This window comes from Helianthus annuus, chromosome 12 (genome assembly GCF_002127325.2).
Source record: "Helianthus annuus cultivar XRQ/B chromosome 12, HanXRQr2.0-SUNRISE, whole genome shotgun sequence".
Classification (NCBI taxonomy): Eukaryota; Viridiplantae; Streptophyta; class Magnoliopsida; order Asterales; family Asteraceae; genus Helianthus; species Helianthus annuus.
In genome coordinates, this window is record NC_035444.2 from 18,199,141 (window position 1) to 18,222,261 (window position 23,121).

The 23,121-nt window shown below is 35.2% G+C and overlaps 1 protein-coding gene and 2 long non-coding RNA genes across 5 annotated transcripts; all 3 read left to right on the top strand.

Annotated features, from left to right (window-relative positions):
* The first annotated feature begins 2,481 nt into the window (after window positions 1-2,481).
* LOC110894328 lies at window positions 2,482-5,882 on the top strand. Its single transcript, XR_002566253.2, has 3 exons — window positions 2,482-2,723; window positions 4,167-4,251; window positions 5,675-5,882. It is a non-coding gene; the product is annotated as an uncharacterized LOC110894328 (long non-coding RNA).
* Window positions 5,883-8,372: 2,490 nt separating this feature from the next.
* On the top strand, window positions 8,373-11,796 carry LOC110894327. 2 transcript variants are annotated; one of them, XR_002566252.2, is made up of 3 exons: window positions 8,373-8,634; window positions 10,078-10,162; window positions 11,586-11,796. It is a non-coding gene; the product is annotated as an uncharacterized LOC110894327 (long non-coding RNA). The 2 variants fall into 2 exon arrangements; XR_004874531.1 differs by having other exon boundaries at window positions 8,407-8,634; window positions 10,078-11,796.
* A 5,233-nt stretch (window positions 11,797-17,029) lies between these two features.
* Window positions 17,030-22,856, top strand: LOC110894326 (protein AUXIN SIGNALING F-BOX 2). 2 transcript variants are annotated; one of them, XM_022141539.2, is made up of 4 exons: window positions 17,036-17,668; window positions 20,837-21,329; window positions 21,420-21,457; window positions 22,143-22,856. In XM_022141539.2, exons 1-4 carry the CDS (start codon window positions 17,217-17,219, stop codon window positions 22,213-22,215), a joined length of 1,056 nt encoding a protein of 351 aa, XP_021997231.1. In that variant the 5' UTR covers window positions 17,036-17,216; the 3' UTR covers window positions 22,216-22,856. The 2 variants fall into 2 exon arrangements, with proteins under 2 accessions (XP_021997230.1, XP_021997231.1); XM_022141538.2 differs by lacking the exon at window positions 21,420-21,457 and having other exon boundaries at window positions 17,030-17,668.
* Window positions 22,857-23,121: the final 265 nt, after the last annotated feature.

Sequence of the window (23,121 nt, forward strand, 5' to 3'; positions counted from 1 at the left end):
GTTAACATATCTGAATAGTTTTCTTTTCACAAACAAACACCTATGAAAAACATTGAGATGTGAAGAAAAGAAAGTAAAAGTAAACCAGAAACACAATGGTTTTTCTAGTTTATCTAATTGATTATTTACAGTATTGTAACTAATTTCATACCCCTCTTGGTTATCTCCCTTTTATCATTAAATATTTTATTGGATTTCAAGAGAAGTTTTGGTACACTAAACTGAATAGGTATGTTTCATTAACGGTTTGAAAAGTTGAAGTATCTAGTGAATTTATGCGTTAATTTAGTTGTCAAATATGCAATATATATTTAAATCTCCACAATTGTTCATTTTGAAACCACTCTAAAGATTTTAATAATATAATTCTACTTGTATGTCAACTAACTCTTGGAAGATTTAGTTTTGGTTTTTGAATTGTAATCAACTTATTACTTGTGGGATAAATTGCTTTTATTATTATGGTTATGAGTTTTGATTGGTCCATTAATTAGTTTTTGGGGTTTCAAAGAGATATTACAAATTCTAAATCATTATATGCTTTTATTATTATGGTTATAAGTTTTGATTGGTCAATTAATTAGTTTTTAGGGTTTCAAAGAGACATTACAAATTCTAAATCATTATTTGCTTTTATTATTATGGTTATAAGTTTTGATATCATTATGTGTTTTTATTATTTTTGGGGTTTCAAAGAGACATTACAAATTATAAAGCATTATGTGCTTTTATTATTATGGCTATGAGTTTTGATTGGTCCATTAATAAGTTTTTGGGGTTTCAAAGAGATATTACAAATTCTAAATCATTATATGCTTTTATTATTATGGTTATAAGTTTTGATTGGTCAATTAATTAGTTTTTGGGGTTTCAAAGAGACATTACAAATTCTAAATCATTATTTGCTTTTATTATTATGGTTATGAATTTTGATATCATTATGTGCTTTTATTATTATGGTTATGAGTTTTGATTGGTACATTAATTAGATTTTGGGGTTTCAAAGAGACATTAAAAATTCTAAATCATTATGTGCTTTTATTATTATGGTTATGAGTTTTGATTAGTCCATTAATTAGTTTTTGTTATTAGTATTTAGACAATTTATGATAAACTACCAAAATACAATTGGTATTACAATAATGCACATGTTTATATGATAATATGTTATGATATGACAACTACTTAGTCATCTTTGTTGTATATCATTGTTATTGCAATTGTATAAGTCCTTTAGTTGCTATTAGATATTTAAATATGTGAGTTGATTCTATAAAATATTTGTGTGGTAAAAGATATTATTTGCAAATTAACATGACACAAAAATTCTCAAGATGCCTGTTATATTTTCTTGAGCAACAAAATTTATTAGTATAAGAAAGCTCATTTACGAGTAATAAAGATTCATATGTTATTATATGATCGAGAAAGTTGATAGTGACATTTGTTTATGTTTTAAACTGTAGTGACAAATATGTGTATATATGATATACTTGTGATTGGCTATATCATGTTACATTTATGCATAAATTACACAACACATCATAAACAAATGGCTACGTTACTTTAAATGATCTTTAATATTCATTTAATTACAATATTAAATTCTATGGAGTTATGAACATGGATATTAATATATGTGATGTTGGTTAATGCTTAGAAATTAAAATCATTAAATATCATTTTTTTCCACTTAATTCATTCTTTATTAATTTTAATTCATTCTTATTAATATCTTTTAGTTAGAAATTTGATTAATTCTTATTACTTTAAATGATCTTTAATATTTTTTTCTAGATATGACAAGCAAATTAATATGAACTTAATCCCTTTAACACTCACACATATATATGTATACGTATAATGTCCTAGGATTGTGTGTGATTTAATATATAATTGATATGCATATAAATTGTGAATAATTAACATGCATATAACTTGCTTATGGGTAGATATTAAGGATTTCATTTGTTTAGCAATACTTCTGTTGGTCTCATTGTTTTAGATAGCATATATGTTATATGTATTGCCTTTTGACAAGTTAAATGTGCTAAATAAATTAATACAAATTTCATTGGTAGCTGGTTACCAAAACAACTACGCTGAGATAAACATTGTTATGCTTTAGTGATTTGATATTTCAGCTTGTTACAATGCTATGCATAGTCATCATAATGAATTGTATGGTTATTCTTCTAATTGTTTGTTGTTGCTAAACAAATATTAATAGACATTGATATAGTCATTAGAAATTAGCCCTCACATGAAAATGATGAAAAAATAGCTATGAAAATAATTAATGGACTTTAGCTTAAGTAAATTTGAGTTAGTGTTGATGCTCACATGAATCCTAAATTGTAACACCCCAAAACTCGAATTACCTAGTTGTTAATATGTTATCACATTAAAAGAAAAAGATGTGGTAACTAGATTATTAAACCTAGTTAAATGCTTTGATAAAAGGAATAAGGATATAAATTTGGGTTAAGTATGAACAAGGGAGAAACATGAGGGGTTGAAAATGGGCAAAGAGAAAGGCAAAATATAAAACAAAATTAAAAATCACACAACCCATTTATGGGCGTGTGTGTGTGTGTACGAGCAGAGGAGAAGAAAAGAGGGGGAGCCCTTCTCAAACCCTAAGCAACGAATTGGAAGGATTCTGGCCGAAATCGAACCTGCATGAACCTTAATAGTGATAATCTAAGCAAGATGTAACCAAGGTATGTCTCGATTCTTAGTTTGGAGAACAACCGTGAAGTGGGTTTTGATGAATGTATGAATTCGATCAAAAATTGGCATGAATACTTGCTAATGTTATCATGTTTAAATCGAATCATGGCTGAATTTTAGTAATCTTAGGGATTTAGAAGGAAACCATGTTTATGAGTATGAGAAAGACTATGATGAACATGTGTTTAGTGATGATTTTGATTATGTTGATGCATGTGTTATGTATTAGGTTTTGATAGTAATATGATGTAGGTGACAATATGATTTTGTTTGAATGTAATGGTTCATGAGATGAATTTGGGAAGAACATGCTTAAACCACTTGTACACTATGCTTGGAAAGTAGATCGCACACCAAGTGTTAGATGAAATGCCTAGTATAGGTTAGTATGTGTTATCACTTGTATGGAATGTTGATTAAATAGTAATGAAGGTGATTATGTATTATAAGTATGAAAAGTGCTTAGTTATGATGTTGTGTACAAAATGACATGCTACGTGTATCGAGTAACAAAGCTGATTAGAATTAAAATTTGTTGCGCAACAATTTTGCAAAAATCATATAAAATCATAGGAAGGACCTGTGAGGTCGAGCCTTATATGCTCAAAAAGCTATTTAAACATATTACGTTTTGTTTTTGAACATGATTGTTGAATTCGGATGTTAAACAGGCCAAAACAGTGCCCAAAGTCGGCAATACTGTTTTGACAGCAAGCTGTTTGGAAGCATTTCAGCTTCTGTGCTGATTTTGTAAAAATCATATAAAATCATAGGAACGTCCGATTGTTACGATCTTTATATGCTTAGAAAGGTCTCTGAGTGTAGATCATTTCATATTTGAACACAAAGAACTGAATCAGAAGATAAATGGGTTACAATGTGTCGTGAACAGCTGCTGCGCAGAAAGTTGCTGCACATTTTTAGTATAAATATTAAGTAAAAATAGTTGTATTGTTATGCACACTTGTATGAATCATGAACTACTGATTTTAATAAATTATTAGTAAGTTATTTGATTGTTTTAAGTGTCTAAAACACTTACCAACTAGTTTATGCATATGATTGCACCAACGGGTCGAAACGGGTTGTTGATAGAAAATAGTAGAATGGATGTGTAAAAACCAAGGTGTTAAGAAATGGTATGAAATGTTTAACGTATGAAACAAGTTGCCTAACTTAGAAAATGTTATCATTCTAAGTATGGAATTTTGAAAGAATAATGAACATGATGTAAATACATAATTATGCATGCTAGAAGCTCATGTATGACTTTTGTGATGATGGAATGATAAATTGTTAGATTGATTAGCATTGTAGTATTATGATACATGTTGAACTCGTTAAGCGATTGACACGTGAATAGAAGTGTGATTAGAGATGCGTATGATTACGTATACTAACTATTGAATGGATGTAATGGAATGAGATAATAGGAACGTGTCAAGGAGAGCTCAAGCATAGGAGGATAACGGGTCAAGATAAGGCAAGGTGATAAATACACTTATTGGAGTACTCAAGGTAAGTGATTTCCGTAGTCACTTCTTAGTTTGTTTAAGTAATACAATGCTTTATTTAATTAGGCATGATGTTTGATGTCAATTATGTGTTGAAGTCTTTCATTGTGCATAATGGGAATAAGGTTGATTAAAACGCCCTTGATGGGTATGTTGGGCGAACAATCTTAAAAGTAGACTATAAGGAAGCTATTCGATTAGTGTAATGGTTATGGTCTTGTGTGAAAATTTGGAGTATGGCTTTGTATGTCATAAACCACTTAATGCGTAAATACCCATAACGGGTCAAAATAAGCTTTTGAGCGATAATGCGCTAAGAGTAGGCAAGACATCCAAGAATTCAATCCTTTATGATAAATAATGTTGATATTAAAAGGCTTATGAGGAGTCGAGGTTAAATAGTCAGATTATTTCTAATAAATGCATGAACGGGTCAAAACTTGTAAAAAGGTAGTGAGTCGATAGTGCGTAAGATAAGAATTTTCTTAATCTGGGTATGGGTTTTCAAGTTTATATGATAGATTGTGAATTTACAAGCATGTAGGAAGAAACGGGAGGTTAAACGGACAATCGGGTTAAAAGTTATGCGAGTTTTCGTGTGTTCGAACGATAAAAACAACAGAGCATGAAAACCAGCATTTGAGAGGCCGTCGCCGACGCCCCTAGGGCCGTCGCCGACGCCTCATGCAAAACCAGTTTTCTCCGACGCTCTAATTTGCTGTCTACGGACCCTCACCCGACGGACAAAACTAGAGGGCGTCGCCGACGGTCCGATGAGGCGTCGGCGACGGTGCCTCTGTTCCTGATTTCTGTTTTCGCCGTTACGCGCTCCCGGGTGATCTTGTTTTCGACCCGTTGCTTCGTAAAGTTTCCAAAGGGCTTCGTAAACTTTGTCAGACTTAAGAAAGCACCAACCTTATTAAATAGGTAACTAAGAACTCAAGTTCATGTGAGGGTGTGGATCTATAGACAAATAAAGTATGTGGTCGAATGTGTTAGAGCGTGTTATACGGGTGAGAAGATAAAACTCGTTCATAAGGATGCTTATAGATAAATTATTGCGCGTGATTAAAGTACAATAATTGAAGGTGGTTGGGTGAGTATGACTCGAATGCTCGTATGGAGGCATATGATTGTAGAGTGTAAGAGTTAGTTACTAATGTTTATGTGAAGATGTAAGTTTTCAATACATTGGGGAATAAGCGTTGCTAACTGTTTTGCTTTCGAGAATGGTCTTAGAAATGCAGGTATGTAAGTGATGTATTCACGAAGGTTGGAGTCCTGGTGTACTGAACGAATTCGAAGGACGTACTATTGGGGTTCCATTCATTGATAGAAGGCTATGTGATCATTTGTTACTATGGAATTGTTTAAAGTGTATAGTGTTACCATTTCACCAACATGTTGGTTATATATGGTGAACGCAGGTTAGTCAGATCATTATTATTACCATGGGAGATAAGTGGACAACGATCGAGTTGAAGACCATGGATTGCACGGGGAAGTGGCAATATAGATGTAATTATATGTTAGTGTAGTTTTTGGTCTATAACGAAGGATGTATTTAAGTTAAAGAAAGATTGATTTAAATGATTTAAGGCACATTAGAACAACTATAAAGGAAGAAATTTTATAGTTTATTTTCCGCTGCGTCGTTTTAGTCAAAACGTGATTAAGGGTCTAACAAGTTGGTATCAGAGCCCTGGTTTGAGAGAATCAAGTAACAGGAGGTAAATACTTGAACTCAAACCGGTGTGCTCTCGTGACCGAGAACCCGTGCAATCCAAGACTCGATCGAGGCCTAAAGGCAAAAGCGAATTTAAGTACGTATTAGATTATGTATTTGGAGGAAACTAATAGTATGTTTTGTGAAGGGTAAGCGCAATTGTTGGAAGAGATGATCCGTGAATGTCGTCTAGGACCGGCATCGAGGCAAGTAATGAAACAAATTGACCCCAGGTATGTAAACCTAACGTATGGGCGTATGAAATGGTATGGTTAAGCAAGTGAAAGAAAAATTTTGAACAAATTATGATAACGACATGGTAAATAAGTTCTTGAAAATGTTACACGAGCCGAAACTAAATTCTTCGGACATAAGGTGACAATTACGCGAAGACACGAAACTAGTACGTGGAATGTGTACCTGGCCAATACACAAGAAACGTATGACGTTCGTGAGACCGTGATAATTATTACAGGTATGTCCGATAGAGTTTGGTAGCAGCTAGGCGTGTGGGTGAAATGGGTAGTAAGACTCTCGGGGGATTGAGAGTACTTTGAAGGAATGAAGTATGCGAATGCAATGCTTGAATCTGCGAGATGGATTCAAGGAATGAAATATGCGAATGCAATGCTTGAATCCGTGAGACGGATTCAAGGAATGAAATAAGCGAATGCAATGCTTGAATCCGCGAGACGGATTCAAGGAATGAAATATGCGAATGCAATGCTTGAATCCGCGAGATGGATTCAAGGAATGAAGTATGCGAATGCAATGCTTGAATCCGCGAGACGGATTCAAGGAATGAAATATGCGAATGCAATGCTTGAATCCGCGAGACGGATTCAGGGAATGAAATATGCGAATGAAATGATTGAATCCGCAAGACGAATTCAAGGAATGAAAGAGGTGAATGCAATATTTGAATTCATGAGACGGATTCAAAACATGAAAGGTACGAAAGGTATGTGTAAGGTGTTTGAATCCGCGAAATGGACTTAAAGTATAAACGACTAAAGCTAGTCTACTTGAGAAGAAGTCAATAGTCTGACCATAATTATGTCACACAAGTCATATAAGTAAACGTAAAGCAAATGAACAAAAGTATGATAGGAGTGAAAATATCCGAAGGTGTAAGGAATTATGGACCAGACAAGTAAATGTTTCTTAAGTGATGTGATTCAAACTATGCTTAAATTTTCATATATATATTTATATATATATGAATGTATTTATGTGAATGCGTTGCATGCGAGAAGGTCGAAAGGATAAACGGGTCATGCGGGTCAGATGGCGATTGCCATTTGGGCTCGTTAGTTAATGTTTTGATATTTTAAGTTTTGTACTCGTAGGTGAGCTTGATGAATGGACACGCAATGTCACTAATCGGAAAGGAATGATCTTCGTAAGGTATGGATAACAAATCAACGGAATCTACTTCCGTCAGGTATGTATAAAAAGAGTTATAACTTAAATAGGAGGTTATGACTCGACTAGAGGCTGATGTAATAGAATTGAATATATATATATATATATATATATATATACACAAACCGAAATGCAAAAATGTAGAATGAATTTCAAAATGTTCGTAATGATCGCCAAGTGGTATAGAACTTGAATGCTCGTAACTATGGAAATCCTGATAGAATGTAAGAGATGACAAGTATCGTAAGAAATACTAACCTTGATGCTCGGCTTTTTTGGCCATGTTCATTTGAACAAGACATTGTAGAAAAGATACGCATGGCATAAATAACGATAGTAACCATGGAAATAATGCTTAGTCTCCATGGTAAGTACGGATAAGTAGGTTTGAGAGGTTGTAATAATAAGTCTTTGAAAGATTATAGTACGTGTATGATAATGTATCGACCCCTCCTAAGAGCTTAAGGGTAATCAGAAGTAATGATAATAATGGAATGTTTAGGATGGCTCATAGTGAGCAAAATGAAAGATAGCATATGATGTATGAGTAGTATAAAATAAATCGATTTATTTCGATTAGCAAATATATGAATGTAATATGCTTATATAGGAAGCTAGAAACAAGCCGCAGGCTTAGGTTCGCACGACTAATAATTATACACAATTGGAATGAATTCGATGAATGAAACGCTAGTGATGATATGTGCTAAGAGCCAGTATTATAAAGTAAAAGACACTAATAAGAGCTCTGGAGCAGAATTTAAACATAAGTATTGTGGATGAACAACTTGAAAGGGGTAAGAGTAGAATAGGTTTGGTTTGAATGAGAAAGGTTTCGGGGACGAAACCTCCTTTAAGGAGGGTAGACTTGTAACACCCCAAAACTCGAATTACCTAGTTGTTAATATGTTATCACATTAAAAGAAAAAGATGTGGTAACTAGATTATTAAACCTAGTTAAATGCTTTGATAAAAGGAATAAGGATATAAATTTGGGTTAAGTATGAACAAGGGAGAAACATGAGGGGTTGAAAATGGGCAAAGAGAAAGGCAAAATATAAAACAAAATTAAAAATCACACAACCCATTTATGGGCGTGTGTGTGTGTGTACGAGCAGAGGAGAAGAAAAGAGGGGGAGCCCTTCTCAAACCCTAAGCAACGAATTGGAAGGATTCTGGCCGAAATCGAACCTGCATGAACCTTAATAGTGATAATCTAAGCAAGATGTAACCAAGGTATGTCTCGATTCTTAGTTTGGAGAACAACCGTGAAGTGGGTTTTGATGAATGTATGAATTCGATCAAAAATTGGCATGAATACTTGCTAATGTTATCATGTTTAAATCGAATCATGGCTGAATTTTAGTAATCTTAGGGATTTAGAAGGAAACCATGTTTATGAGTATGAGAAAGACTATGATGAACATGTGTTTAGTGATGATTTTGATTATGTTGATGCATGTGTTATGTATTAGGTTTTGATAGTAATATGATGTAGGTGACAATATGATTTTGTTTGAATGTAATGGTTCATGAGATGAATTTGGGAAGAACATGCTTAAACCACTTGTACACTATGCTTGGAAAGTAGATCGCACACCAAGTGTTAGATGAAATGCCTAGTATAGGTTAGTATGTGTTATCACTTGTATGGAATGTTGATTAAATAGTAATGAAGGTGATTATGTATTATAAGTATGAAAAGTGCTTAGTTATGATGTTGTGTACAAAATGACATGCTACGTGTATCGAGTAACAAAGCTGATTAGAATTAAAATTTGTTGCGCAACAATTTTGCAAAAATCATATAAAATCATAGGAAGGACCTGTGAGGTCGAGCCTTATATGCTCAAAAAGCTATTTAAACATATTACGTTTTGTGTTTGAACATGATTGTTGAATTCGGATGTTAAACAGGCCAAAACAGTGCCCAAAGTCGGCAATACTGTTTTGACAGCAAGCTGTTTGGAAGCATTTCAGCTTCTGTGCTGATTTTGTAAAAATCATATAAAATCATAGGAACGTCCGATTGTTACGATCTTTATATGCTTAGAAAGGTCTCTGAGTGTAGATCATTTCATATTTGAACACAAAGAACTGAATCAGAAGATAAATGGGTTACAATGTGTCGTGAACAGCTGCTGCGCAGAAAGTTGCTGCACATTTTTAGTATAAATATTAAGTAAAAATAGTTGTATTGTTATGCACACTTGTATGAATCATGAACTACTGATTTTAATAAATTATTAGTAAGTTATTTGATTGTTTTAAGTGTCTAAAACACTTACCAACTAGTTTATGCATATGATTGCACCAACGGGTCGAAACGGGTTGTTGATAGAAAATAGTAGAATGGATGTGTAAAAACCAAGGTGTTAAGAAATGGTATGAAATGTTTAACGTATGAAACAAGTTGCCTAACTTAGAAAATGTTATCATTCTAAGTATGGAATTTTGAAAGAATAATGAACATGATGTAAATACATAATTATGCATGCTAGAAGCTCATGTATGACTTTTGTGATGATGGAATGATAAATTGTTAGATTGATTAGCATTGTAGTATTATGATACATGTTGAACTCGTTAAGCGATTGACACGTGAATAGAAGTGTGATTAGAGATGCGTATGATTACGTATACTAACTATTGAATGGATGTAATGGAATGAGATAATAGGAACGTGTCAAGGAGAGCTCAAGCATAGGAGGATAACGGGTCAAGATAAGGCAAGGTGATAAATACACTTATTGGAGTACTCAAGGTAAGTGATTTCCGTAGTCACTTCTTAGTTTGTTTAAGTAATACAATGCTTTATTTAATTAGGCATGATGTTTGATGTCAATTATGTGTTGAAGTCTTTCATTGTGCATAATGGGAATAAGGTTGATTAAAACGCCCTTGATGGGTATGTTGGGCGAACAATCTTAAAAGTAGACTATAAGGAAGCTATTCGATTAGTGTAATGGTTATGGTCTAGTGTGAAAATGTGGAGTATGGCTTTGTATGTCATAAACCACTTAATGCGTAAATACCCATAACGGGTCAAAATAAGCTTTTGAGCGATAATGCGCTAAGAGTAGGCAAGACATCCAAGAATTCAATCCTTTATGATAAATAATGTTGATATTAAAAGGCTTATGAGGAGTCGAGGTTAAATAGTCAGATTATTTCTAATAAATGCAAGAACGGGTCAAAACTTGTAAAAAGGTAGTGAGTCGATGGTGCGTAAGATAAGAATTTTCTTAATCCGGGTATGGGTTTTCAAGTTTATATGATAGATTGTGAATTTACAAGCATGTAGGAAGAAACGGGAGGTTAAACGGACAATCGGGTTAAAAGTTATGCGAGTTTTCGTGTGTTCGAACGATAAAAACAACACAGCATGAAAACCAGCATTTGAGAGGCCGTCGCCGACGCCCCTAGGGCCGTCGCCGACGCCTCATGCAAAACCAGTTTTCTCCGACGCTCTAATTTGCTGTCTACGGACCCTCACCCGACGGACAAAACTAGAGGGCGTCGCCGACGGTCCGATGAGGCGTCGGCGACGGTGCCTCTGTTCCTGATTTCTGTTTTCGCCGTTACGCGCTCCCGGGTGATCTTGTTTTCGACCCGTTGCTTCGTAAAGTTTCCAAAGGGCTTCGTAAACTTTGTCAGACTTAAGAAAGCACCAACCTTATTAAATAGGTAACTAAGAACTCAAGTTCATGTGAGGGTGTGGATCTATAGACAAATAAATTATGTGGTCGAATGTGTTAGAGCGTGTTATACGGGTGAGAAGATAAAACTTGTTCATAAGGATGCTTATAGATAAATTATTGCGCGTGATTAAAGTACAATGATTGAAGGTGGTTGGGTGAGTATGACTCGAATGCTCGTATGGAGGCATATGATTGTAGAGTGTAAGAGTTAGTTACTAATGTTTATGTGAAGATGTAAGTTTTCAATACATTGGGGAATAAGCGTTGCTAACTGTTTTGCTTTCGAGAATGGTCTTAGAAATGCAGGTATGTAAGTGATGTATTCACGAAGGTTGGAGTCCTGGTGTACTGAACGAATTCGAAGGACGTACTATTGGGGTTCCATTCATTGATAGAAGGCTATGTGATCATTAGTTACTATGGAATTGTTTAAAGTGTATAGTGTTACCATTTCACTAACATGTTGGTTATATATGGTGAACGCAGGTTAGTCAGATCATTATTATTACCATGGGAGATAAGTGGACAACGATCGAGTTGAAGACCATGGATTGCACGGGGAAGTGGCGATAGATGTAATTATATGTTAGTGTAGTTTTTGGTCTATAACGAAGGATGTATTTAAGTTAAAGAAAGATTGATTTAAATGATTTAAGGCACATTAGAACAACTATAAAGGAAGAAATTTTATAGTTCATTTTCCGCTGCGTCGTTTTAGTCAAAACGTGATTAAGGGTCTAACATAAATCAATGATGATGAGAACCCAAAGTTCTGCCAAAAGTATACAAAGTCCCGTTTGTTTTTAATAATGATTTCTCAAGTTTAACCCAAATTTTAGTTCATCGCACTTGGCGTTTTTGGCTAACATATAGCCTAGTGATGGAAAACCTTATGAATAGTACATGTTTTCCCTCTAAACAAAGGCTAAAACTATAATATTTCACGTGGTAGAGACGTTATTGATACTATTTCACGTGTTAATAGCATATTAAATGCTCCAGAAGAGCATCGATAGTTTACCCGCTGATATCGAATTTTGTAATTCCTAATGCATCATATTCTAATGTATACCGAAGAAATTTATTAAGTTTCCACTATGTTTGAATGAAAAGTCATCACCTTGGAATGGTCTAAAAGAAAATGTACTAAATATCTAAAATATATCATATAGCAAATATGGCCAGAAGACGATATTAGAAGTTACTAGAAATGATACTAATTTTCCACAATATTCGATTAAATCAAATATGGTGAGTAACCAGAAGTTACTAGAATATTTATACGTTCACCACATGGCATGACCAAATAGGTCATCAAGATAGCATCATGATATGCTAAACAATCAAACATGCTAACCGGTACCTTAGCACCTCTAAGTAATCTAAAAACATTGCTCCCAAAATGCCTTATCATATGTCTAGTTAGTTTTTTTGTGGCAAATAAATTTTTATGCCCTTCCAAACAATAGACTCCTACAAACAATCTCTCTTATATGGGACCATTGAAATGTACAGTTGTGTGGATTGTGGCATTCATACATGGTTACATGCGAGTTTTTAGCTACCTGTATGTAGCATATGCCCAACATTATGGAACGTTGTTTTTTTTACATGGTTTAACACTGTTCTTTGACAACCCAATTGTAGGGACCATTGTTGGGCACAATGTGAAATATAATGAGAGGCATACGTAGTCAAGACGGAATTCATCGATTGATTATATCAATTCAAAACCAACTGCTTATCACAAATACTCCCCATTACAACTGGTCTCCTGAAGAGAACCAAGTTTCCATTTTTTTATGTATTTTGTTGTGCAACCTATGTACCAATAGCACCACCATAACATATAAATGAGATATGTACATCGTATTCCCAGTCTTAGGGGGAGACAAGAAAATGAAAGACTGGTAACATAAAAAAAATGCATCATATTATATATCGACCCCTGAAGTGGTCAATACAAATCTGAAGTCCAATAGAAAGAGCGTGTATTTGCAAATAATAACAAATAAAATACAAGATGCATTCACTAACACAAATAAGGTGAAAAAGTCACATATACCAGCTTAAACTTATCTGCTCGAATGGAAGTACTCACAAAATGATTATCATATTCATAAATTGTGAGAGATAAATCGGTTCCAAAAAGATAAAACCCACAAACACAAAAAGAGCAGAGTAACGCAGTTGGTGTAATCCCAAAAGAGGTGGCACACAAAACACCATAAGTGGTTGCATACAAAACCCCAGAAGTGGTTGCATACTAAACCTTAAAGAAGGTTGTTGTCAAAACCCCAAAAGAGGCTAATGGAGTTCTAAAAGAAACTCTAGTACCAAACAAATATGAGATCGCGATGAATTACGTACAAAATAAGTACACTATGGAACCGTAATGAAACACGTGTAAAATGATATATTTGATTATGCTATAGCAATAGATGTAATCAATGAAGAAAAGGATTACATATATAGAAAGTGTGCAAGAGTGTACGCACACAAATAGTCAAAATGGCTACATGACTTAAGTTTGAACTAAATTTGCTCGACAAACTAAACGTTTTCGAACCAGCAGTTCGAACACCCATAGACGTCAAACCAGTAGGTTATAAGGGTGTCTTTAAATAAAAGGAAACGTAAATAATGAGTTTTTGCGATGTAAGGCACGCATTTTAACATAAAGATTTTTCCCAAATCCCAGCAGTTGATTATGAGGAAACGTATACCCCTGTAGTGGATGCGATAATATTTAGATGTTTAAGCGGCCTCGCAATCTCAGAATGACTTCAGATAAAACAACTTATGGATGTCATCACCGTATACATGTACGAGACAATTGCAAATGGCATCTGTATGAAAACCCTTGAAGGATTAAAAATGCTCAAAGCATTATGAAACAATAACCCCATATGTGTTATATATATGAATCTTAAAGGAAACTACTCGTATGTGGTACATTCGACTATACTCTGAAAAGAGAGGTATAATTTTGATAAAATGAGCTAGATCTATTTAACAAGATTTCACTCTTACAGTGATAATGTAAACATTATCGAGAGGGAACTCTCAAACTAAAGAAGAAAATTTTTAATGACCTTTACAAAGTGTAGTTATCCTCGACCTGTAGTTTCGAGTATATATGTACTATTTTTGCTCATCAATCTGACTACATCTAGAAGATGTTATATAGAAAAAGCTCATTCATTGAGAACATGAACGATTGTCTGATCGACTGACATAGAAAAATTATTCTTATCAACCCCAAGAAAAGGATGTTGAACTACTTAGTCAAGAAGTACCATACTTAATTGCGATCAGAGCATTGACGTATCTTGCAAACAAGACGACATCTGATATTACGTTGTATTGGTAAGATTACAGTTCTAATCTCAAATGTTGCACTCTTTTTCCCTTCACTAAGTTTTTCCCATTGGGTTTTTCTTGGTAAGGTTTTTAACGAGACAACATAACTGATCCAGTAATATCAGTTTATCTTATAGGTCCCGAAGTACTAATTTAACATCATCATAAATCATGTTGTTAATTATGTACAATGCGTAGTGCACTCTTTTCCCTTAGCTACGGTTTTGTCCCATTGGGTTTTCCTGGCATGGTTTTTAATGAGGCAGAATTATAAAGCGCATTAAATAATTATTTGACATATTTACAATCTCGAGACACGGGATAGTTCCACAAGAACGATATGGCGTCCTGGGTTATGATTGATATATATTAGACTTGCATAGAGTTCGATCTCAATCCAGATACAAGTTATGAAGGTCGAAGATTTCAGCATATTTAAGAAGTATGTAGACTAGAGTTGATCAAGAGAAGCTCAAGCCATACTGTATGAAGACAATGTAGAAAGCAACACTTAAATCAAAGAACACTACGCCAAATATCAAGTCAAGCAATTGTCACAGAAGATTGGATTCAACATCATCAAGATATACAAGTAAAATTGAGGGGGAGTAATGTACCCATAATATACACAGTGTATGTACTCTTTTTCCTTAATGAGGCAACATACCTGATCCAGAAGTATCAGGGGGAGACAATACGCGCTGCACTCTTTTTCCCTTAGCTGAGGTTTTGTCCCACTGGGTTTTCCTAGCAAGGTTTTTAACGAGGCAACATCACCAAGCGTATTAAAGAATAGTATATCATCATGTCGATAGTCAAAGGGGAGTGTTATGAATGCATCCATTATTAGTGACTATCCACATTTCTAACCCCCATGTCATATTTATGTTTGTATTAATGTTATAGCATATATATAGTGGCTCATGTATTTTGTATGTGATATTAATAAGAAATTCATCTCTTGTACTCCCATTCTCTTCTATACATTGCTAATAGGTTCTAGTTATTACACAACATTTATGAATTACTTTTGGGTGAAATGTAAAAAGAATCAATTTTTTTTGGAAAACTCCCAAAGCCAAGGTTACAATAACCATATACATAACCATTTTTTCTTTGAGAAACCGCTAAAGCAACCCAGCGTTGTGGCGGGGCGTAAAACGGTGTCAGATGATACTAATGACACACATCGACCACCAACACTGACTCGACCTAGGATCTGCGTGTTGCGACGAACCTGACAAACATGGAAAAATAGAGGTAAAAACGTTGAACCATACATGCACGCTACGTCGTATTAACTTGCAAAATTTGAAACAAAACATAAAAAAGTTGGACAACAGTCGTACTTTGTGTCGTATTAACTCGAAAAAATTAGAACTATACGTAAAACGAAAATTTGCGAAAGATGAAAACTATAAGTGAGAAAAGTTGTGAAGTTAAATTGCAAATAATGAAAAGTTTTGGGTTAAAGTTAAAAAAACAAATTATGCAGGGTTAAAATTGCAAAGGGTAAAAACCTTTGGATTAAAAGTAAAAAATCATTTTTTTTAAAAAGTCTCAAAGCACAAGGTACAAGTTGTATTGCATATTTTTGTTGCTTATTTATAGTAATAAAATAAAATAAAATTGTTATAGAATGTTTTATAAATCACGAAATTTTTAGGTTCGCATTTTCCGCTGTATGTTTTCTGTTAAAATGGTTGGGGTTTTCATCAAAACCGACTTGGTTAACCGATTTCTTGTTCAACTCTACTCAACGATCTAAATAATTTGTATAAAAGTAAACATTCTATATATATATATATTATAATAATGTATATCTATACTATATATAACACACAAGACGAGCATTTTCAGATACCCAAAAGTTAAGAACTTTTTTTTTTTTTGCTATAATGCATAAGGTACAATCTAAAATAAGGGTAAATTAGTCTTTCAAATACTAATTACAGTTTAATCCCTAATCTTAATTACACTTTATTCCCTCATATTTAACAAAATTATAGATAATTAGTTAGTTGTTACAACTATAAAAAAACTAACTACCCTTCACATTTTTAAATGACGGTAACTTCTTTGTACACAAATATTTGTTTTTAAATAAAATACACCATAAAATAATCATATTATTTTCTTTAATAGAGTATAGTATAGTAATCGTTTTCTTTTTAAAGTTAAAAAATTGATACGTTACGTGATTAACGTTGTTTAAGGGTTAGCAATCACTAAATTGTTAATTAAAACCAAACCGAAAACAGACAAAACCAAACCGAAATCAAACAACAACAAATTATCCGAAAACCGATTAACCAAAAACCGAATTAACAAAAAACCGATTATACGAATAAGAAAAGTACTAGAAACGAGTATCACAATGGAAAGTGTCGTCCCCGCCGCATCGCGCGGCACTACTAGTTTATGTCATATGGATCGGATCAGTCTTATAATGCGAAAGCTTCCTAGACCCATTAGGCCCAAATGACGGCCTAGATAAAGAAGCCCGGCCCAAACATAAACAACCCATGGATTCGGTCAAAAATCAACCATAACCATTCATCATCCACAAGCAAAACTCGAAAACAGTTGTTCAACTTCAGAACTTTCTGCCAAAATCTCCGTCACATTTCCTCCCAAACAAATCAAAAATTCCAACAAGACCATAACCTTCACAGGTCAACACTTCAACCCCTTTAAAACCATCTATCAAAACCTCAAAACAATCACCTCAAAATTCAAAATTCGGATCAAACCATGCCTCATCTCCCCGAATCACTCCTCGAAATCATCATCAACAACCTCACCTCCAATCTTGATCGCAATTCAGCTTCATTAGTCAACAAACAATGGTACAGAATCGACCGAAACACTCGTAGAACCGTCTACGTGTCCAATTGTCACGCAGTGGTTCCAACACGAGTGATCGAACGGTTCCCGAACCTCCGATCGCTCGTCTTGAACGGCCGATCGGGGGTTGTGTATCCCAGGTTTGTTGATAATGATTGGGATGGGACCGTTGATCCGTGGGTTAAGGTTATGTCCGAAAGGTGTCCCATGTTGGAGCATCTTAAGTTAAAGCGGATGGTTGTGTCGGATCAGATGTTACAGATGGTTTCGACCTGTTTTCGCGGGTTTAAGTCGTTGGTTTTGTGTTCCTGTTCCGGGTTTACTATTGTTGGTCTTTCGGCTATCGCATCTAATTGCGGGTAAATTTTGTTACCTTTTTATTGTTTGTGCGGTTTAAAATGTGTGTTTATGTCATAAGTTGGGTTTAATGGGTTTGAATATGGTCGAAACGGTTTAAAATGTGTTTGAATTTGGTTGAAACGGTTTAAAATGTGACCGTAGAAACAAAGAGGTAAGGCTGTCTACATGTTAAAAGGCCGAGCCGGGGGTCTCATTGGAAGCAGTTTCTCTATTCCTACTGGGTAGAGGTAAGGCTGTCTACATCTTACCCTGCTCAGACCCTACCTTAGCTTTGCTATTGGTGGGATTTACTGGAATTTTTTGCATAACTAGGTGACCTGTAGAAACAAAGAGTGCTTCTAGGTGGCTTTTGAATATGAGAGTACTTATAGGTAAGTCGCTGTTTGAAAGAACGATGTTTAGCACAACCACCTGCAAAGAGTGTAAGAACCTGTCAATATTCTGCGACATTCCCTTTGTCCCTGAACGTCGCTGTTTCATATCCGTACTTTCAGAATGTTGCTGATGCATTTTAATACATTAATCAATGTCGCTGATTCATGTAAATACATTGCAGAATGTCGCTGTTTCGAATTAATACTTTGCTGATTGTGGCTGATTCATATCTATAAGTAATTTAAAGTCGCTGATTAGGTCCCATATGTAAATAAAAGTCGCTGTTTCGTTACAACATGTTCATAAATGTCGCTGATTTATGTAAATAAAATATGGTAATAAATATCGCTGTTTTGTTATATTACATATTAAAGTTCGTTGATGTGTTTCCATATGTTCTAAAATGCCGCTTGTTGATATAGATACATTACAACAACTTCGCTTTTTGATAATAAAATGTTCAAAATAAAATGCCGTTTTAAGTTGACAGTAGAAGTTAATATAAAGTCTCTTGTAGGCTTTAAAGCCATGTGAACCCACGTGATGTTTTGAGAGAGGTGTTAGTATTTACCATGGTTGCAAAAGTCGCTAGGCGCTCCCTAGTCGGTCGACCGGGGAGTTGAGAGTACTCGGCGTAGGCGGAGAGTACTCGGTGAGAACTCGGACATGTTAAATTATAAAGAAATTACTTTTCGGAAATTAAATATGTGTCAAGTAACATATATTTACTAATATTTATAACAAAATACGTGAAAATGATATTTATTCTTTAATATGATAGGTAAAGAAATTATGTTTTATTTTTTTTAAGTTAAACTAGGCCCAAGTTGACCTACCAGATCCGATTCTGGCCGAGGTTGACCGCGTTTGATCGATTCCAGGTAATTAGGCGGAGTTGAAGAAAGTCGCCTCGGCATCTTACTTTGTAGCGACAACTCGGGGAGTACTCGGCCTCGGAAACCTTGTTTTACAACCATGGTATTTACAATGTTTGAATTAATAGTATGTAGACATTTTGCTAAATTTTTTGCAGGAATACCTCACATGATAGCAAAAACCGGATCGTTTTGTTTCAACACGATGTTTTTCTTAGCTTTAAAATTGCGGGTACCTATTGGTGACCGTACCTGGAACAACTATATGACACGTCCTTTTATCTTTAGGTGGTTGTAGAGGTGTAAACAAGCTTAGAGGCTCGAGAGCTGCTCGTTGTCGACTCGGTTAAAAGCTCGAACGAGCTGAGCTTTATCGAGCCCGAGCTCAAGCCTGTAAAAGAGCTCGTTTATTTATCGAGCCCGAGCTTGAAATACAAAGCTCGTTTAGGCTCGCGAGCCTAAACGAGCCCAAACAAAGTTTTACTCTTTTTATATATAATATAATAATAATGATGATAACATTGGCGAGCCGAGCTTTGGCTTGTTTAAGTGATATTAAAGCGAGCTCGAGCCGAGCTTTTAGCTTGTTTGAGGTTGTTCATAAAATAGCTCGAGCCGAGCTCGAGCTTTTAGCTTATTTGAACATTTTATTATCAAAAAGCCAAGTTGTTGTAATGTATATATATCAAGCGACATTTTAGAACATATGGAAACAAATCCACGAACTTTAATATGTAATATAACAAAACAGCGACATTTATTAACATATTTTATTTACATAAATCAGCGACATTTATGAACTTGTTGTAACGAAAGACTTTTATTTACATATGGGACCTAATCAGCGACTTTAAATAACTTCATCATCATCATCATCATCATCATCATCATCATCATCATCATCATCATCATCATCATCATCATACTCAGTAAATCCCACCAATAGCAAAGCTAAGGTAGGGTCTGAGGAGGGTAGATGTAGACAGCCTTACCTCTACCCCACAGGAATAGAGAGGCTGCTTCCAGTGAGACCCCCGGCTCGATTGTAGTTTTGTGTCAAGCCTTGGATCTAAGACACATAACACTCAAACAATCGGGACAGAGAGACTGATTGGTGCATGTACCCCCGTGTCTTTCAGCTATCAACGTCACCACATGATGCATGATTAACCATCCGCCGCTTTTAACATTATTTTCACGAAATTAGTAAAATAACGTTAAAGTTAGTACCATTTCACTTTTGCCCCCCGAGCGCCCACAGATATATACATTATATGTGCACACCGCAAGTAGGACACGACTTTAAATAACTTATAGATATGAATCAGCGACATTCGGCAAAGTATTAATTCGAAACAGCGACATTCTGAAATGTATTTACATGAATCCGCGACATTGATTAATGTATTAAAATGCATCAGCGACATTCTGAAAGTATGGATATGAAACAGCGATGTTCAGGGACAAAGGGAATGTTGCAGAATATTGACAGGTTCTTACACTCTTTGCAGGTGGTTGTGCTAAACATCGTTCTTTCAAACAACGACTTACCTATAAGTACTCTCATATTCAAAAGCCACCTAGAAGCACTCTTTGTTTCTACAGCTCACCTAGTTATGCAAAAAAATCGATTTACTGAGTGTGATGATGATGAGTTATAAATTAAATGGGATGTAATGTGATTGTTTATATACATTTGTATTATCTGTTGTATATTTGTAATTTTAGAGTATAGGGTTGAACGGGCTGTGTTCCTTTCAACCCGTGAATATTTGAGTTCACGTGTCTGACGTGTTAGCAACAAATCCCTTTGAAAGCTATTGCATGGATCTAATGGATTAGTTTAGTAAAAATGTTAAATACTATATAGTTACCAAAGAAATAACATCCTGTATCTGTTATTCTAAATCTGTGTAGGAATCTTGAGCGATTGGAAGTGGAAAGATGTGCCGTTGTCGATCACACCGGACAGTGGCTTCGCCGCTTCCCAGAGACTTTATCTTCACTCGTATCGTTAAACATCTCATGCATTCGAGGATTAATAAATCCGACAGATCTTTCACAACTAGTGGCTAGGTGTCCGAATCTATCGACTCTTTCGTTACGCAAAACAGTGTCTATCGACACCATTCGAAGAATCTTGATGAAATCACCTCAACTGGTACACTTGGGTGTCGGATGTACGCTTCAAAACACACAGACATCTTTTCTGCAGCTGTCACTGTCGTTACACAACCGTGAACCGATCCAAAGCCTCACGTTTTTCCATCGGATTCCCACCATGTTAATACATGCTCTTTATCCCGTCTGCTCGAATCTTGTTTTTCTGAATGTGAGGTTTGCTGCAAGTCTTACGATCGTTGAGCTGGTCAATTTCATAAAGAAATGCACAACGCTTAGACGTTTATGGGTAAGTTCTTTCTTACCGCATACAAACTAGCGATACTTAATCCGCTTTCCACTGGTTTTATGCCTTTTGTTTGATCCCATTGGTTAACAGGGTATTGTTGGTGTCCCTAGTGAGTTTACCGGTAACAGGTATGGGTGTGAATTTCTGACACGACGTCAACCTTACACGAAATTCATGGGTTGGGTTTAGTCTAAACAGGCATGGGTCAGATTCAGGTTCAATGCACGAGCATGTTTGGCTAAACGGGTCAAGTTCGGGTCGACCTGTCGAGTTTGCGGGGTTAAACGGGCTGACCCGTTTAAGCTATTAAATTTATTACAAAAGTGTTTTTTTTTGTCGTAACTTCAAATTGGTTGGATAGTTTATGCAAATGCATGAGCACGTTTGGCTAAACGGGTCAAGTTTGGGTCGACCTGTCGAGATTGCGGGCTGACCCGTTTAACCTATTAAATAAAAAATAATAGTATATTTTTTGTCACAACTCCAAATTGGTTGGAAAGTTTATGCAAAAAATTATTATTATTATTTTTTTTGTAAGTTCAAAAAATCTAGAGTATTAATATGAACAAATAAATAAAATATAATTTTGGGTTAAACGGGCCATGTTCGTGTCAACCTATCTGAACTCGTGTCGTATCCGGGTTCATGTATCTGACACGATTCTCATGTCTGTGTCATGTTTGGGTTCATGTCAGGTTTGACCCGCCTACCTGCAAACACGACCCATTTAACACCCCTAGACTAACATGTTCTCACACTCACCAAAAAAATCCGGCAATACTTATTTCATTACTTTTCGGATTGTTAACTTAGGTTCGAGGAGATTGCATTGGAGATGAAGGTCTTGAAGCTGTGTCCAACAACTGTAAAAACCTTGAAGACTTGAGGGTATTTCAGGGAGGAGGAGGAGGTATTGTCGTAACAGAAGTGGGTTTAACTGCGATATCCATCGGCTGTCAAAAGCTTAAAAAGTTAACCTACTGTTGTAGTCAAATGACGAATTCGGCCCTGGTAACTTTTTCGAAGAATTGCCCAGACATCACTCGGTTTAAACTAATCATCTCGACGCCAAAACATCCCGACCACACGACTCTTCAACCGTTTGATCACGGGTATGGTGCCATTGTGGAATCATGCAAGGACCTCAAGAAGTTGACTGCCTCGGGACTTTTGACGAACGATGTTTTTCTTTATATTGGTATGTATGCAGAAAGATTGGAGGTGCTTTCTGTACCGAGCGGATGTGAAAGTGATGCGGGAATAGAGTATGTGTTCAACGGGTGCAAGAACTTGAAGAAGGTTGAGATCAACACCTTTTCGTTTCTTGATGACGCGCTTTCAGCTCATATTTATGATTATTAAACTATCATCTCGCGTTGGATGAGTTTGGTTTAGGCTTTTCTTTGAGGGATTTAGGATTTTTTTTTTATCGAAGTATAGAATAAACCGTAACAAATTTTATTTATTATAAAAAGTTGTACCAACATGTGTGTGTTACATTTCGTAGCCGAGCTTTAGTTATGTTTATGCATTTGTTTTTACAGTGATATAACAGTTATGCATATTGAACGAGTCGGGTTTGATTCTTCTGTCTTGGATCAAGCAAACAACATAGAATACATGGTCTAAACTATTTGAGTATTTCCCATTGCAATCACCCATTGACACAAATTAGGGGTGATTAACTCATGAAGTTGTGAGGGTGGTTTATATTGCATTACTGATGGTGTAATATAACAGTTACACCATGTAACTATGGTTAACGCCCCGCTTGCGGTATGCGCATATAATG

Excerpts from the sequence above, each read along its gene's own strand:
- LOC110894326 (XM_022141538.2), top strand. The coding sequence starts at position 17,217 with ATGCCTCATCTCCCCGAATCACTCCTCGAAATCATCATCAACAACCTC. Across the intron at positions 17,669-20,836 it reads GCTATCGCATCTAATTGCGG|GAATCTTGAGCGATTGGAAG; the intron begins GTAAATTTTGTT and ends AAATCTGTGTAG. Across the intron at positions 21,330-22,142 it reads CAACGCTTAGACGTTTATGG|GTTCGAGGAGATTGCATTGG; the intron begins GTAAGTTCTTTC and ends TTGTTAACTTAG.